At 57.2% G+C, this 12,706-nt stretch overlaps 3 protein-coding genes across 3 annotated transcripts, besides 1 other annotated feature; all 3 read left to right on the top strand.

Annotated features, from left to right (window-relative positions):
• Positions 1-565: 565 nt before the first annotated feature.
• Positions 566-1,058: a repeat region.
• Positions 1,059-3,191: 2,133 nt separating this feature from the next.
• Positions 3,192-3,800, top strand: LPMP_290760 (hypothetical protein; the record flags this gene model as incomplete). Its single annotated transcript, XM_010702382.1, has 1 exon — positions 3,192-3,800. The coding sequence occupies one exon, from the start codon at positions 3,192-3,194 to the stop codon at positions 3,798-3,800; it is 609 nt and encodes a 202-aa protein (XP_010700684.1).
• Positions 3,801-4,903: 1,103 nt separating this feature from the next.
• On the top strand, positions 4,904-7,264 carry LPG3 (lipophosphoglycan biosynthetic protein, putative; the record flags this gene model as incomplete). The annotated part of the gene is made up of 1 exon (XM_010702381.1): positions 4,904-7,264. One exon carries the CDS (start codon positions 4,904-4,906, stop codon positions 7,262-7,264), a length of 2,361 nt encoding a protein of 786 aa, XP_010700683.1.
• Positions 7,265-9,136: 1,872 nt separating this feature from the next.
• LPMP_290740 (U3 small nucleolar ribonucleoprotein MPP10, putative) lies at positions 9,137-11,185 on the top strand (the record flags this gene model as incomplete). The annotated part of the gene is made up of 1 exon (XM_010702380.1): positions 9,137-11,185. One exon carries the CDS (start codon positions 9,137-9,139, stop codon positions 11,183-11,185), a length of 2,049 nt encoding a protein of 682 aa, XP_010700682.1.
• Positions 11,186-12,706: the final 1,521 nt, after the last annotated feature.

Genomic DNA, 12,706 nt, shown 5'->3' with positions numbered 1-12,706 from the left:
ATTCGTTCTCGTGCTCAGCTCGCTCCCTCCTCCCGCTTCTCTTCTCCTCTCGTGCTCCCACCCACCCGTTACACACGCGTGAGTGACGAAAAGCGTGTATCAACTGTGCTAGGGGCCCGGGTGCCTGTGCTGTTGCGTTGTGTGTCGCTACACGCACACCCGCCAGCTGCAGGCGATCTACCTCTGATCTCTTGATTAGATCCATACCCTTTCCGCCTTTCATGTGTCTCCATCGCTCTAAGAGAAGATGGTACACAGCGAGTCTCCCTCACTTTTTTCCCTTGCGTGTGCGCATCGCACGTCGGGGAGGGGAGGGGAGATGGAGGGACTGTCGCCGTGCGTCGGTCGTGCCTCTCACTTCTCACCTACCATGAAGAGGTCTCGCCACCGCCACTGCGCGGCGTCCATCACCCGTACAGCATTCGTACCTTTGCGATAGGGACTATCGCTATCCGCCTTCCACGCCTCCTTTTTCTGACTTGCGTATCGACTCGTGTTGCACATGCGTGTCTGTTCCAGCCTTGGGAGAAGGGGCGAGGGAGTGGAGTTTTGCTTTCCTATTTCAACGTCTTCAATCTCTGCCATACAGAGCAGGAGCCCAACCCCACACCACCCTGGCCTGCCACCCGCCCACCTTGTGGTGCAAAGCAGCGCCCGGCACGCGCCACGGCAGTGCTCCGGCGACTGTGCCGGCGCACGGCCTCCGCCCCAAACTCTGCCCACTCCCCGCTTCGCAGGTTCCCCACACCAGCAGGCGGCGAGGCCCGGGGTGGGATGCGTGCGAGCCACGCTGACACTCTGCCCATCACATGGGTGGCACAGTCATGTTCACTGTTGCAGGCCGCGCCGACGCAGCACCATCCACGACCCGACCGCCGACATCAGCAGCGGCGCGCCGCTCTGGCCTAGATACGTCGCGGGCGCCGGGACCCGCCACCACGAGAAGCGGTTCGGCATTGGCAAGGGATAGGGGGGTTACTTGGCCTCCCCACCCCCCCCCCTGGAGTGAGGGTACTGGGCCATTATGCCACGCGCTGCGGTGCCCCCTGCCATCAAGGAGGGGTGAGAAGGTAAAAGGAGAAAATTTTGAAGGATAGGAGTGGGGTTTGATCGGGTAAAAGTGGCGTCCGTCTATGTTGACTTCCCATGTGTTGCCTTTTTCCACCTTTACTGCGGCTTTTTCCTGCCTTGTCATTCTCTCCTCCACTTCCACCACCTAATTAGTCTACTCTGCCAGTCTCTCTTTAATGTCCGGGCCCTCTTTTCCTCTCTCTTGTCTGTTTATGCTTCTCCCCCCCCCCCTGCCTGTTGGAGTGGGCGTCTCTGCGTGCTGGTGTGTCGGTGTTTAGGTGTGATTGGGGCGGGGGGGGGGCCGGAAGCAAAGACGTGTTGAGCACAACTTTCAGCAGATTACGTCTTTTTACTTCTAAGCTTCTGAATACGTTTTCTCTTTTTCCCTGAGCTTCTACACCCCCTCTCCTTCACCCCACCCCTCCTATCCTGTGGAATGCTGCTCACCCACGTTTTTAGAAGGAAAGGCTGTGCCACTGGCGGACGTGCTTGCAGATGTGCTCGTGTGCCTCTCACTCTTTCTCTCGCCTCCGCCACGTCTTCTCCTTCAGAGCACCAGTCTCTGCCTGCCCCCTCTTTTCCTTTACGTTGTCGTCTTTGGTTTGATGTGTGTGTGTGTGTGCCGCGCTGTGGTCGTTGTGCCCCCCTTTTTTCGCTTCTTCGCTTCTCTCTTTTCATCTCTTCTCTGTCGAGTTCCTTTCGCTTGGGCTTGGGCATCCTCGCCGATACTGACAACTCGCTCCCCTCCCTCTGTCTCAGACCACAGGCGCTGCGAAGGGGAGAGGGGCGGGGGCGGGCGTACACGCGTGCTTTGGTACGCGCATAGTGAAAGTACAGAGACGTACGGTGTCGGCGACCTACAGGGGATGGGAAAGTGTAACATTTGAATGCATGCGCACCTCTCTGCGTATGACTCCTGAGAAATAATAACCACAGAAAAGAGAGAGGAGGGGAAAGAGGTAGACGGAGAGGGAGACCGGGAAAGGGGTAGTGCGTGTTGCGGCAGCGGCGGTGAGAGGGAGATGCGTATTTTTCAGCCTTTTGCCACCGTTCTACCCTCGTTCCCTCCTCTATGTGCGACTCCCCCTCTCTCTTCACACCCACCACTTTTTCCACTCTTCTCTTTCTCTGTTCGTTTTACTTACCACAAAGTTGAATGCTGCGTGACAGTCTGTGCAACGCACGCATCTGCACAGACATCGCTGTGGAAGGAAACAGTATGATGGGGATGGTCTGCGCACTTGGTCGCGAAGGACCATAGTCATGCTCGTTGTGCGCCTATTCGTACTTCTGAGTTTTTTTTTTGGTGATGGATAGGTGTTGTTGGCCACTTCAAGGTACATCAATAGAGGTGTGAAACTCATCACCTAGACTGATAAGTGGGTTTTGTGGTGATGACGCACCGTTGACAGCCGTCACGAACGCTCTTTCGCCGCTGCAGTGGGGGGGGGAGGGAGACTTCACCTCGACTGTATGACTTGCTTTCTCTCTCTATGTCTGAGTGCTTCTTTTTTCTTCTCTCTGCTCTTACTGATTCGGCACTTACGCGTTGCACCGAGGTGTGGTGCCGATGGCTTGGCCGGACAGGGAAAAAGACAGCGATCGTTGCTTTATGTGCGACACCCACACCCACCCACCCACCCACACATACACACACGCAGATACACGCTCATTTCTCTCACAGTGTGTTTGAGGTGCCTCGCCTCTTCCTTCTGTCGCGACAGTGACTCCACGCTCCCTACCGCCTTTTCTTTGGTGCGCGGTTATCTCTGTGTCTCCGTCTTTCGTATTACCCACCCACTCTGCGCATTTGTGGCTATTGTTTTGCTCACCTTGGCTCACGGTGCACCCACACGCGCGCGCGCACAGATGTGATAGCAGAACGGAGACGCTTCAGCAACAAGGAAAAGCTGTGGCAGAAGAAACAAGTCCCACATGTGTTTTAGGGTGTGAATAGCAGCGTGCGGAGTCTTTCCTCTTCTATACACTTCCCCCTCTTCCATTTTGGTGCCGCGAGCCCCTGGGACTGACGTCCTCAGTGTTTTTTTTCTTGTTTCACGGCTCGTCCATTTCTACTCTGCTTGCATCTTCACTCCTTTCCTTCGCCTCCTGCCCTAAGGATGCCTCGTAGCAACAGTGGGGCTGACCTCAGGGCTTCATCCGCCGGCGATGCGGTGAAGTCGGCCCAAGGTACCACCAGCAGGGTCCAGGAGTTGTTCCGCGCTGGACGAAGAAATCCTGAGAAGGAGCTGGGCATCCCATTGAATGAGCTGGAGAGGCGTCAGAGCAAGGCACGTAAGACGCGCCAGTTTGTGAGCGAGAATACAAGCCGAACGTTCGACGTGAAGAGCTCGACACGAGCACAGCAGATTATGAACCGGGGAATTGACAAGTACCAGCGTGAAAAACGTCAGAGGGACCTGAGGAGCAATTTGTCAATGTTACGCAAACTGCAGGTGGTGCTGTGCGTCTTCGGCGCCGGCTTCTTTGGCTGGCTGAGCATGGCGTACCTCCTGCCGCATTACTTCGCCGTGCAAGACCGTCATCGTCGCATGCAGTTGCGCTACGAGCGCGCGCAGCAGAGTCTCGAGGGCATCAGCGACAGTGATGCTGCCGCCGCAGCGGGCAGTGCCTCTGGCAGGGCAGCTGTGCCGCCTGTCGGCCCGGTGGTGCGTGTCTTTCGCGTTGAGGACGGAGGTGAAGGTGCAATGAGGCACACCATTCAGTGAAGGGGCTCACGGGCTGTCGCATCTGTTGACGTGTGTGATTGCAGAGGGTCTTTCTTCTCTTCCCACTTGCCGAGCTTGTCGCGCAAGGTGTGTGACGTACAAGACGAACGCCACCTTCAAAAACAGAGCATCACGGCGGCCGGGGAAGGGAATTGGTTTGAAAGCAATAGCGCGCAGTGCGCGCACTTGAATGCTCTCCGCCTCACGTGACTGGACCCGCCTGGCTAACCTACGCGCACGTGCATGTTGGCTGCAAAGTTCGAGGTAGGGGAGGCTTCATTTCCGTTTGCCTCTAGGTCAAGCTCAGAGCCACACGCAGCGAGAGGACAGGCACTTTTCTCTTCTACCCGTCGCCAATGCAGTGCCGGGCCGATGTGTGCTGTCACTCCTCGTCCCTCATTTCTCTTCCTCATGTCCCTTGAATCGCATGTATACCCCCCTCTCTCTCTCTTTGTTTCACTTTGGCCTCCACTCTTGATACGCATCGCCCCCCCCCCCCCCCCCATCACCGCGCCGCCGCCTTTGCCATGATGACGTCACCTCACCTCACAAAACTCCCGCGTAACGGCTCTCCTCTGCTTCGCCCTTTTCTCTCTTATCGTTAATGGTACGCCCAGGTCAACGGTAGTGACATCTGCAGCAGCTTCCTTTGCTCCCCCCTTTCCTCCACGCACGCAGTGCTCAGACACTCCCTCCCGTCTTGGTCCCTCTTCCACTCCCTGATTTTATCTTCGTGTGGGTTTAGTATTTTTCTACACCAGGGTCACTCGCTCTTGTCTGTCTACTCTGTTGTACTACTCTCGCCCACATACGCACTCTCCGAGGCCCCCTCTCCCTCCTTCATAGCAGAGACGTGTGCGTGTGTGTGAGCTGACCTTCTCTTCACTCTCCAGTCACCGCTCACCCGCAGCAGACGTCACAGTACTCGCCGAAGTAAAAAGGACGGAGCGCTCCAGCTCATCACAGACACTTTAGTAGTACGCGGTGCCCTTAGGTTTAGGTAAAGAGCCCAGCACCCTTTCCTGTCACTCTCTTTGTCGTTGCCCACCTTCGTGCCGCTCTATTTAACAGTTTGGCTCCCCTTGTCGGTACAGGGGTCAAGTATGGCCAATTCGAACGTGCACCGCGTGGTGCTCGTGGCGCTGCTGCTGCTCGGTTCCGTCACAGTATCGGCTGGCGATGCCCGCGGCAGCCCCATCACCTTTCAAGCCGAGGTGTCGAAGATGCTGGACATCCTCGTCAACTCCCTTTACACCAACCACGCCGTTTTTTTGCGCGAACTGATATCGAATGGCAGCGACGCACTCGATAAGATTCGCGTACTTTACCTCACCTCTCCCAAGGAGCCACTCACGAAGGATGGCGAGACCCCGACAATGGACCTCCGCATCTCTTTTGACAATGAGAACCATGAGCTCATCCTGCGCGACGGCGGCATCGGGATGACGAAGGAGGAGCTCACACAACATCTCGGCTCCCTCGGCAGCTCTGGCACCAAGCACTTTCTCGAGAAGCTGCAGGAGGGTAGCGGCGCTGTCGGTGGCGACCAGAGCAACCTGATTGGCCAGTTTGGCGTTGGCTTCTATTCTGTCTTCCTCGTCGGCAACCGCGTACGCGTCGCGTCCAAGAGTGACGACAGCGACGAGCAGTATGTCTGGGAGTCTAAGGGGGACGGGGAGTACTTCCTTTACCCCGACCCGCGCGGCAACACGCTCGGCCGCGGAACTGAGATCACCATCGAACTAAAGCCGGAGGATCAGGAGTTCCTGTCCGCTGAAACGATCAAGAAGACGATCCACCAGTACAGCGAGTTCATCAACTTCCCAATCTACGTTCAGGAAGAGGTGGAGGTGAAGCCGAAGACTGAGATAAGGACGTCAGAACCGGGCGCCGAGGTGGGGTTCATTGAGGAGGTGGTGGTGGAGGACAACAATGGGGAGGAGAAGGTTCCTAGGATGGAGAAGCGCTGGACGCTGATCAACGAGAACCGCCCAATCTGGACCCGCCAGATCGGTAACGTGACAGAGGAGGAGTACATCAAATTCTACAAGGCGTTCTCCGGCGACTACCGCGACCCCTTATACTTCAGCCACTTCAAGGTGGAGGGCGAGGTGGACTTTGACTCGATCCTTTTTATTCCCAGCACCGTCGACCCGGCGTCCTTCTCCGATGATAAAGCCAACCCGAGCACGAACATTAAGTTGTACGTGCGCCGCGTCTTCATCACGGACGAGTTCCGCGACTTGCTGCCGCGCTACCTGAACTTTGTCAAGGGCATTGTAGACAGCAACGACTTGCCGCTGAACGTATCGCGTGAGGTGCTGCAGGAGAGCCGTATCTTGCGCGTGATCAAGAAGAAGCTTGTGCGCAAGGCGCTGAACATGTTTGCCAACATTGCGGCACAGGACGTGGAGATCGCGAACAAGGATCACGCGGAGGACCCGGCTCCGTCTGGGCACACTCACCTCAAGAAACCGACCTACGCCAAGTTCTGGGACTTGTTTGGCAAGCATCTGCGTCTTGGCGCCATAACTGACAGCAACAACCGCAATCGCCTCATGAAACTGTTCCGCTACAAGTCCAGTGCAAGTGAAACGGAGTACATCAGCCTTCAGACCTACGTGGACCGCATGAAGAAGGGACAGAAAGGCATCTACTACCTCTCCGGCGACTCGGTGGACCGGATTAAGAAGTCTCCAATGCTGGAGGACGCCCTCAACCACGGCTTTGAGGTGATCTTCATGACGGACCCCATCGACGAGTACGCTGTATCGCATTTGACCGACTTTGCCGGCAATAAACTCATTAACCTCGCGAAGGAGGGGGTGGCGTTCGAGGAGAGCGACTCGCGGCAGCGAGTGGTGGACAAGAAGCGGAGGGAGAAGTACAATTCCCTATTTACGCATCTACGCGGGATCTTCGGGTACTCGGAGGTGCGCAAGGTTATCTTGACGAGGCGCATGACAAATGAGGCGTTCATCGTGTCCTCCGGTGATAATCAAATCACAGCACGCCTGGCCAGCATAATGCGCGGCCAGTCTATGTCCCTCGCAGACCAGAAGGTGACTGCCGAGCGTGTGTTGGAGGTGAACTACCGCCACCCTCTGGTGGACGAGATGTTCAGGCGCTTCACCGTGAACGAGGATGACGAGGTGGCGACAGACATTGCGTGGGTGCTGTACGATACGGCGAACTTGCAGGCCGAGTTCCCGGTAGCGGACGTGGCAGCCTATGCGAAGCGCATTAACCGTCTGCTCCGCAGCAGCGTCGACCTGAACGCGGACGACTCGCTGCTGCCGCCGGACGACGACGAGTACACCGTCTTCGACACAGAGACGGAGGAGGAGAAGCCGACGAGCGACGCCGAGTACACCGTCTCCGACACAGCGACGGAGGAGGAGAAGCCGACGGACGCCACCGATGCGAGCGAGACGACTGGAGCGGATAGGGATGGCGATCTATAGCAGGTCAGTCCCCCGACGCTGCTCCCCTTTGGTGCACCTCTACTTCTTGGTCACTTGACTACTATCATTGTCGCTGTTATGAGGCGTTCCCCAGGACTAACTCTTCTCGTTTTTCCCCTCTCCCTCTCTCTAACTGCGGCAGCCACGATGGTAGTCTTCTACCCCCCTCCATCAAATGACGTTCCCCTGTGCTCATGGCGATGGTATCCAGGCTTGTTTCGTGTGAAAATAAAATCCAGTTGGGCTTTTACTTATGTGTTCTTCTTTCCTCACCTTCTCTTGTGCATTTTGTTTTGTTTTCGCTCGCTCACTTTCATCTTCATTCTGTTTCTCTTTCCCGTTCATAACGTTGTCTTGTGTCGCCCGCTGTGCGTGTGCGGGTGTGAACGCCCGCTCGATCTCTGCGTGCGTGGGAAGCGAGACGGAGGGAGAAGGGGGGGGCGTCGCGCATCGGACCCATCGCCTCCTTTTCTGCCACTCCTTTCCCTCCTCTTCGTAGATCTTTGCGTGAGCTCCTCTTCTGTAAAATTTTCGCTTTCCTTCCTCCTTTCCTCCGTTCCCTCCCCCGTCATCCCCCCACTCAACCGTGCGCAAATAGGGTGCAGTCATGCATCTACTTCACTCCGTTGATGAGGAAGAGAGTTTTGGTGGCAGTTGGGGGTTTTGCACTTTCGCCATGTGGGTGACTGCGCTGGGAACGATTAGTCGTATCCTATGCACTGCAGAGGAGTAGGAGTGCTGTGGAAAGGTCAACTGAGGAAGAGACAGGACTGGGAGACAGCAGAGACGATTGGAGAGAGCACAGTTTCGTTTCCGCGCATGTACTTCTCTGCGGTCGTCTCTCCAACTCTCCTCTTCCCATCCAGTCCGGGAGAGGAAAAGGCTGATATCCCCACGATAGGCACATACTGCACACCACTAAGTAAACAGAAAACCGACAAGAAATAGAGCCAAAACACGACACTACGCTTCTCTCGTGCTTGACGTGTGCGCCAATGTTATCGTTCATGCACACTTGCACTCTCCCCACACACATCCAAGGAAGCCAGTCAGAGCGGTGACCAAGAAAGACAGATAGAGAGGAGAGGTACATGCGTGTATTAGCATGCCCGCATGAGCGGTGTGTGTGTGTGTGTGAAGGGTGATTGAGGCCCATGCCGTGAGCTGCCGCTTGTGGAGCCCTCAGACCTTCCTCTACCCCTTCGCCTCGCTTGGGTAGCGGCGTCTCTCTCGGTTGGTTATTATGAAATGCGACGGTGTGTACCAGGCGAACCTCTGGCCGAATCCTATCAAACGCCCAGAGAAGGTGGATGACCGCATTCGCCATTTACTTACTCGCGAAACCGTACTTCTTCCGCTAGCATGTGCGTTCATCGACTTCACCCACTCCGATCTGCCTTGGTCTTTATTCTGCGGTCCACTCCTTTTCTCTCCTACAGCTCACTTAGTACACAGGCGCAGACCAAGGACGAAGCATCTCTCACGAAGGCGTACATAGCCATCGCTCTTCCACACACACACACACACACCGAAACCCAGAGGCTAGCAGTTAGCGGGCCGCACTTCCGCTGCCCGTCGTACCTCCTCGTGCCTTTACCCCTTCTTTCTGTGTTCCTTCGCTCCTCTCTGTAGTTGGCGTGTCCGTGCGTGTATGGGAAAGGGGCTGGGTTGATTTGGCACGCCCCATTCATGTCACAGGCCCATAAGGCTACCCCACGACACAATCGCAGCAGAGGAAGAGAGAGACGACTCACCGCGTGTGCTTCTCTCCGTCACGCTACTTCTCCGCTGCACCTTCGCCAGATGCACACAGACGCACATACGCTCTGCAGCGTCTCCAGTTTCTAAGTCGCCCCTCCCTCCCCAAAGAGAATGCCATCTAATAGCACCTCTGCCTCCTCGCCCGGCAAGGCGATGGCGGGGCCAAAGCTTGGCGGCCAGCTGCGCTCGTCGGAGCGCGTGCTGGATCGGCTCACAAGCAGTCCCATGGACCATCTCGTTGCTTCTCGTCGAAGCGGTGATGCCGTGTTGCGGGAGTCCCTCACTGCACTGTACTCACTCGCGACGAAACTGCACTCACCTGCGCTGCGCTTCGCCTCAAGCACCATCGAGACGCGTAAGGAGAGGCACATCACCACAGAGCAGGTGTGGGGCCAGCTGAACGTTCTGATGCGGCCGGTGCTTCGCCAGCTGGGGAATAATGTCCACCGTGCCAGGTTGCTCTACGGTGGCAGCGCCGAGGGCGCCTCAGCGAAGGCGACGCAGCAACGATCTCGCAAGGCCAAAGCGACGACAGACAAAGACGATGACGGTGACCGTAGCGCAGACGAACCCGACGGCGACGTCGCTGGGAAGGCTATTCTTTCTACCCGCACCTCGGAGTTGGATGAGAGTGACCTAGATGAGGAGATCGAGTCTCTGCTGGCGAAGCAGGTGGAGAGGCGCAGACTGCGGAAGGAGGCGAGAGGGGGTGGCGGCGGCGGCGATGATTCGTGGCGCTACGCCTTCGGCAAGGAGAACGCCGGTGAGGAGGATGGTGAGGAGGACGACTGGGACGGCGAGGGCTCTGACCACGGCCGATTGCGCCGCCGCCGCCGTCAGGAGGTCGAAGAGAAAGTTGAAGAAGAGGTCGGCATGGACTTCAAGGAGGACGTGCGGGATGGGGCGCTGGCGGACCAGCGCGCGCGAGATCGCAACCTGCAGGCCATGGTAGACGCCCAAGATGATGCAGAGCCCGAGGAGGACCTGGCCGCGCTCCGTGAGCTATACGGTGACGACTTCGAGGATGACGGGCGAGGCTTCTTGGGAGAGGAGGAGGACGAGGACCCGGATATGGAGGAGGACATCGAGCTTGACGACCCAGCCAACGAGGCGGCCGATGACGCGTACAACGAGCGGGACGGAGCGTACTTTGGCAAGGGCGACATCCTCAACGACGAGGCAGGCGACTTTGAAGAAGAGCACGGAGGCTACGGTAGTTGTGCCAGGTACGGTGGCGGTGAGGATGGTGACGACACTGGCGTTGCGCTGCAGGACGAGGCGAAGGAGATGGATGAGGAGCTGCTCGCCGCCCTGGAGGACCCAAGCCTATCTGAGCTGCAGAAAGAGCGCCTGCGTGAGAAACATATGGTGCGCAAGATGGAGGAGAAGCGACTGTTTTCCACCGACTGGAGCATGGTGGGCGAAACGACCGCCAGCAAACGCCCCCGCGACGCACTGCTGGAGGTGGACAACCTGGAGTTTGAGTACGGCATGAAGGCGACCCCGGTCATCACCGAGGCGTTCACCGCCAAACTGGAGGACCGCATCAAGCAGCGCATCCAGGACGAGAACTACGACGATGTGAAGCGCAAGATGGTCTTGTCAACAGAGGCTGACATTACTCACTTGAAGTACGACGCTGCCCTCGATGCGCAGAAGTCAAAGATGTCGCTGATGGACCTCTACGAAAAGGATTTTCTGGAGAAGCAACGCCTCGCAGACGAGGCGGCCGGCGGCCCTGATGCAGCGAGAGCCGAACCGCTCACGGAGATCGAGAAAGATGAGCTGCGGGCGATCCAGATGTGGCAGCGGCTGGCTCAGCACCTCGACGCCCTGAGTAACTTCCACTACACGCCCAAACCGGTGCAGCAAGACCTTGAAGCACGCGTGCGCGCAGTAGAGAACCAGGCACCGGCTGTGGTGATCGAGAATGTGGGCAACTTCGCCACGACTCGCGAGAACGCACTGGCCCCGCAAGACCTTTACCGTGGCTCATCGCACCGCTTCGCTGATGTTGGCGTTGATGAACTGACTCCAAAGGAGCGCCAGACCTTGCGCCGCTCCAAGAAAGAGGCGGGAAAGAAAGATAAAGAGCGCAAGGAGGCCCGTGACAAGCAGCGCGCCGATGCGCGCAAGCAGAAGCAGCAGTCGACAGAGTAGGCGGCACAAGAGAAGTAGTCACAGAGGAGCGGGTGAGCGACATTTGACATGCGCGATCACTGCAGGTGCGCCTCGCTTTCACTGTGGTGTCTTCGAACCCTGTGATGTGGCGACATCTACCCCCAGATGCACGTGCCTGGCTCCGATATATACGTGTGTTAACTACTTTGAACACTAAGTTGCTGTCCCTTCCCCCCTTCCCCTCGCACCCCGGGCGCACGTACTCTCACGAGTGCACGGTAGAGAGAGACATTCAACCCCCTCTCTCTTGGGCATGTGCATGCATGTAGGCGGCACTCAAGCGTATAATCATCTACTAATCAACTGTCGAATGACACACACACACACACACACACATGCATGCATGATGTCGCTCTCTGACCCGGTCTCCTACGCACGCGCAGTCCCCGCGCATACGTGGGAGAAGGGTGATGACTGTGCTCGCTCTTACCACTTCACACCGTGGACAATGTCATGTAGACGTGCGTGGAGGGGTGATAGCGAAGACAGAGACTGCGGTGCACACACACCCAGGGGGCACATCCAGTGCAGCCTGGCCTGCTGGTTCAATAGAACGAGCCGATAGCGGCACTTGGCGAAGACGGAGCTGCTCGATGGCACCTGGACAAGCGACCACGGCTGCTCCCTTCTGGTAATGTCGACGCCAAACGCCGAGCAGTCCAGCGGCGCTATGAGGCGCCCTCACGGATCGAACGAGGTGAGCGCAGAACACCTCTTTTTTTCCATAAAACTGACTGGCACGGCCACGTGCTCGCTAGTTGCCCTGCTCTCCTCCCCCTTTTCCCTTTCGTATCCTCTTCTGCCCTTTCTCGTTCCCTACTGCCGTCTCTGGTTGATTTCCCAGGCGAATGCGTGCGCGCACCGATCGCCGCTCCACGTTTTTTCCTGTCTGTCCTTATCTTTACATCTCTCTGTGTGTGCTAATCTACGCATGCCGCAGTCGGGCGCAGTGACAGTCTGCTTGACGTGCTTTCTTCCCTTCCCTTTCGGATGAGCACAGTCCATCCCTTGCCCACCACCACACAAAGCTCATCCAAGAAAGAGAGGCAGTGTTGTTGATGCTTTGTTTTAGGGGAGCAAGCGATAACCTCAGTGGCCATTTTACGATGGCCTCACCCATCCACTGAGCTAGCTCATCACTGGGCAGCACACGCCTGCATAGACACCGAAACGAACGTCAACACTTACACCCAGGCATAGCCAGGTAGCTCGGTAAATGTGCCCACTAATCCTCTCCGCCGCTCATGGACAAGGAGTACGAACAATGCATGTGCCACTACGCCACCAGTTTGTTTTCGCGAACATGGATCGCTGCCAGCGACACAGAGCCTGCTCTTGTTTGGAGCAAGCGTGAGGAGACGGCGTGCAAGAGTCGAAAACCTACTTCTTCGCCGAAGCCTCCGAGAACAAGCAACAGCTCCAAGCTGGATGACAAGGCGCCTGCGTTGCCCCTCTCCAACACTCGGTACCGCGACCAGTTCCTGAAGTTGACTCCTGCCC

Source organism: Leishmania panamensis (genome assembly GCF_000755165.1).
Source record: "Leishmania panamensis strain MHOM/PA/94/PSC-1 chromosome 29 sequence".
Classification (NCBI taxonomy): Eukaryota; Euglenozoa; class Kinetoplastea; order Trypanosomatida; family Trypanosomatidae; genus Leishmania; species Leishmania panamensis.
This window is presented reverse-complemented; position numbering and strand designations above follow the sequence as displayed.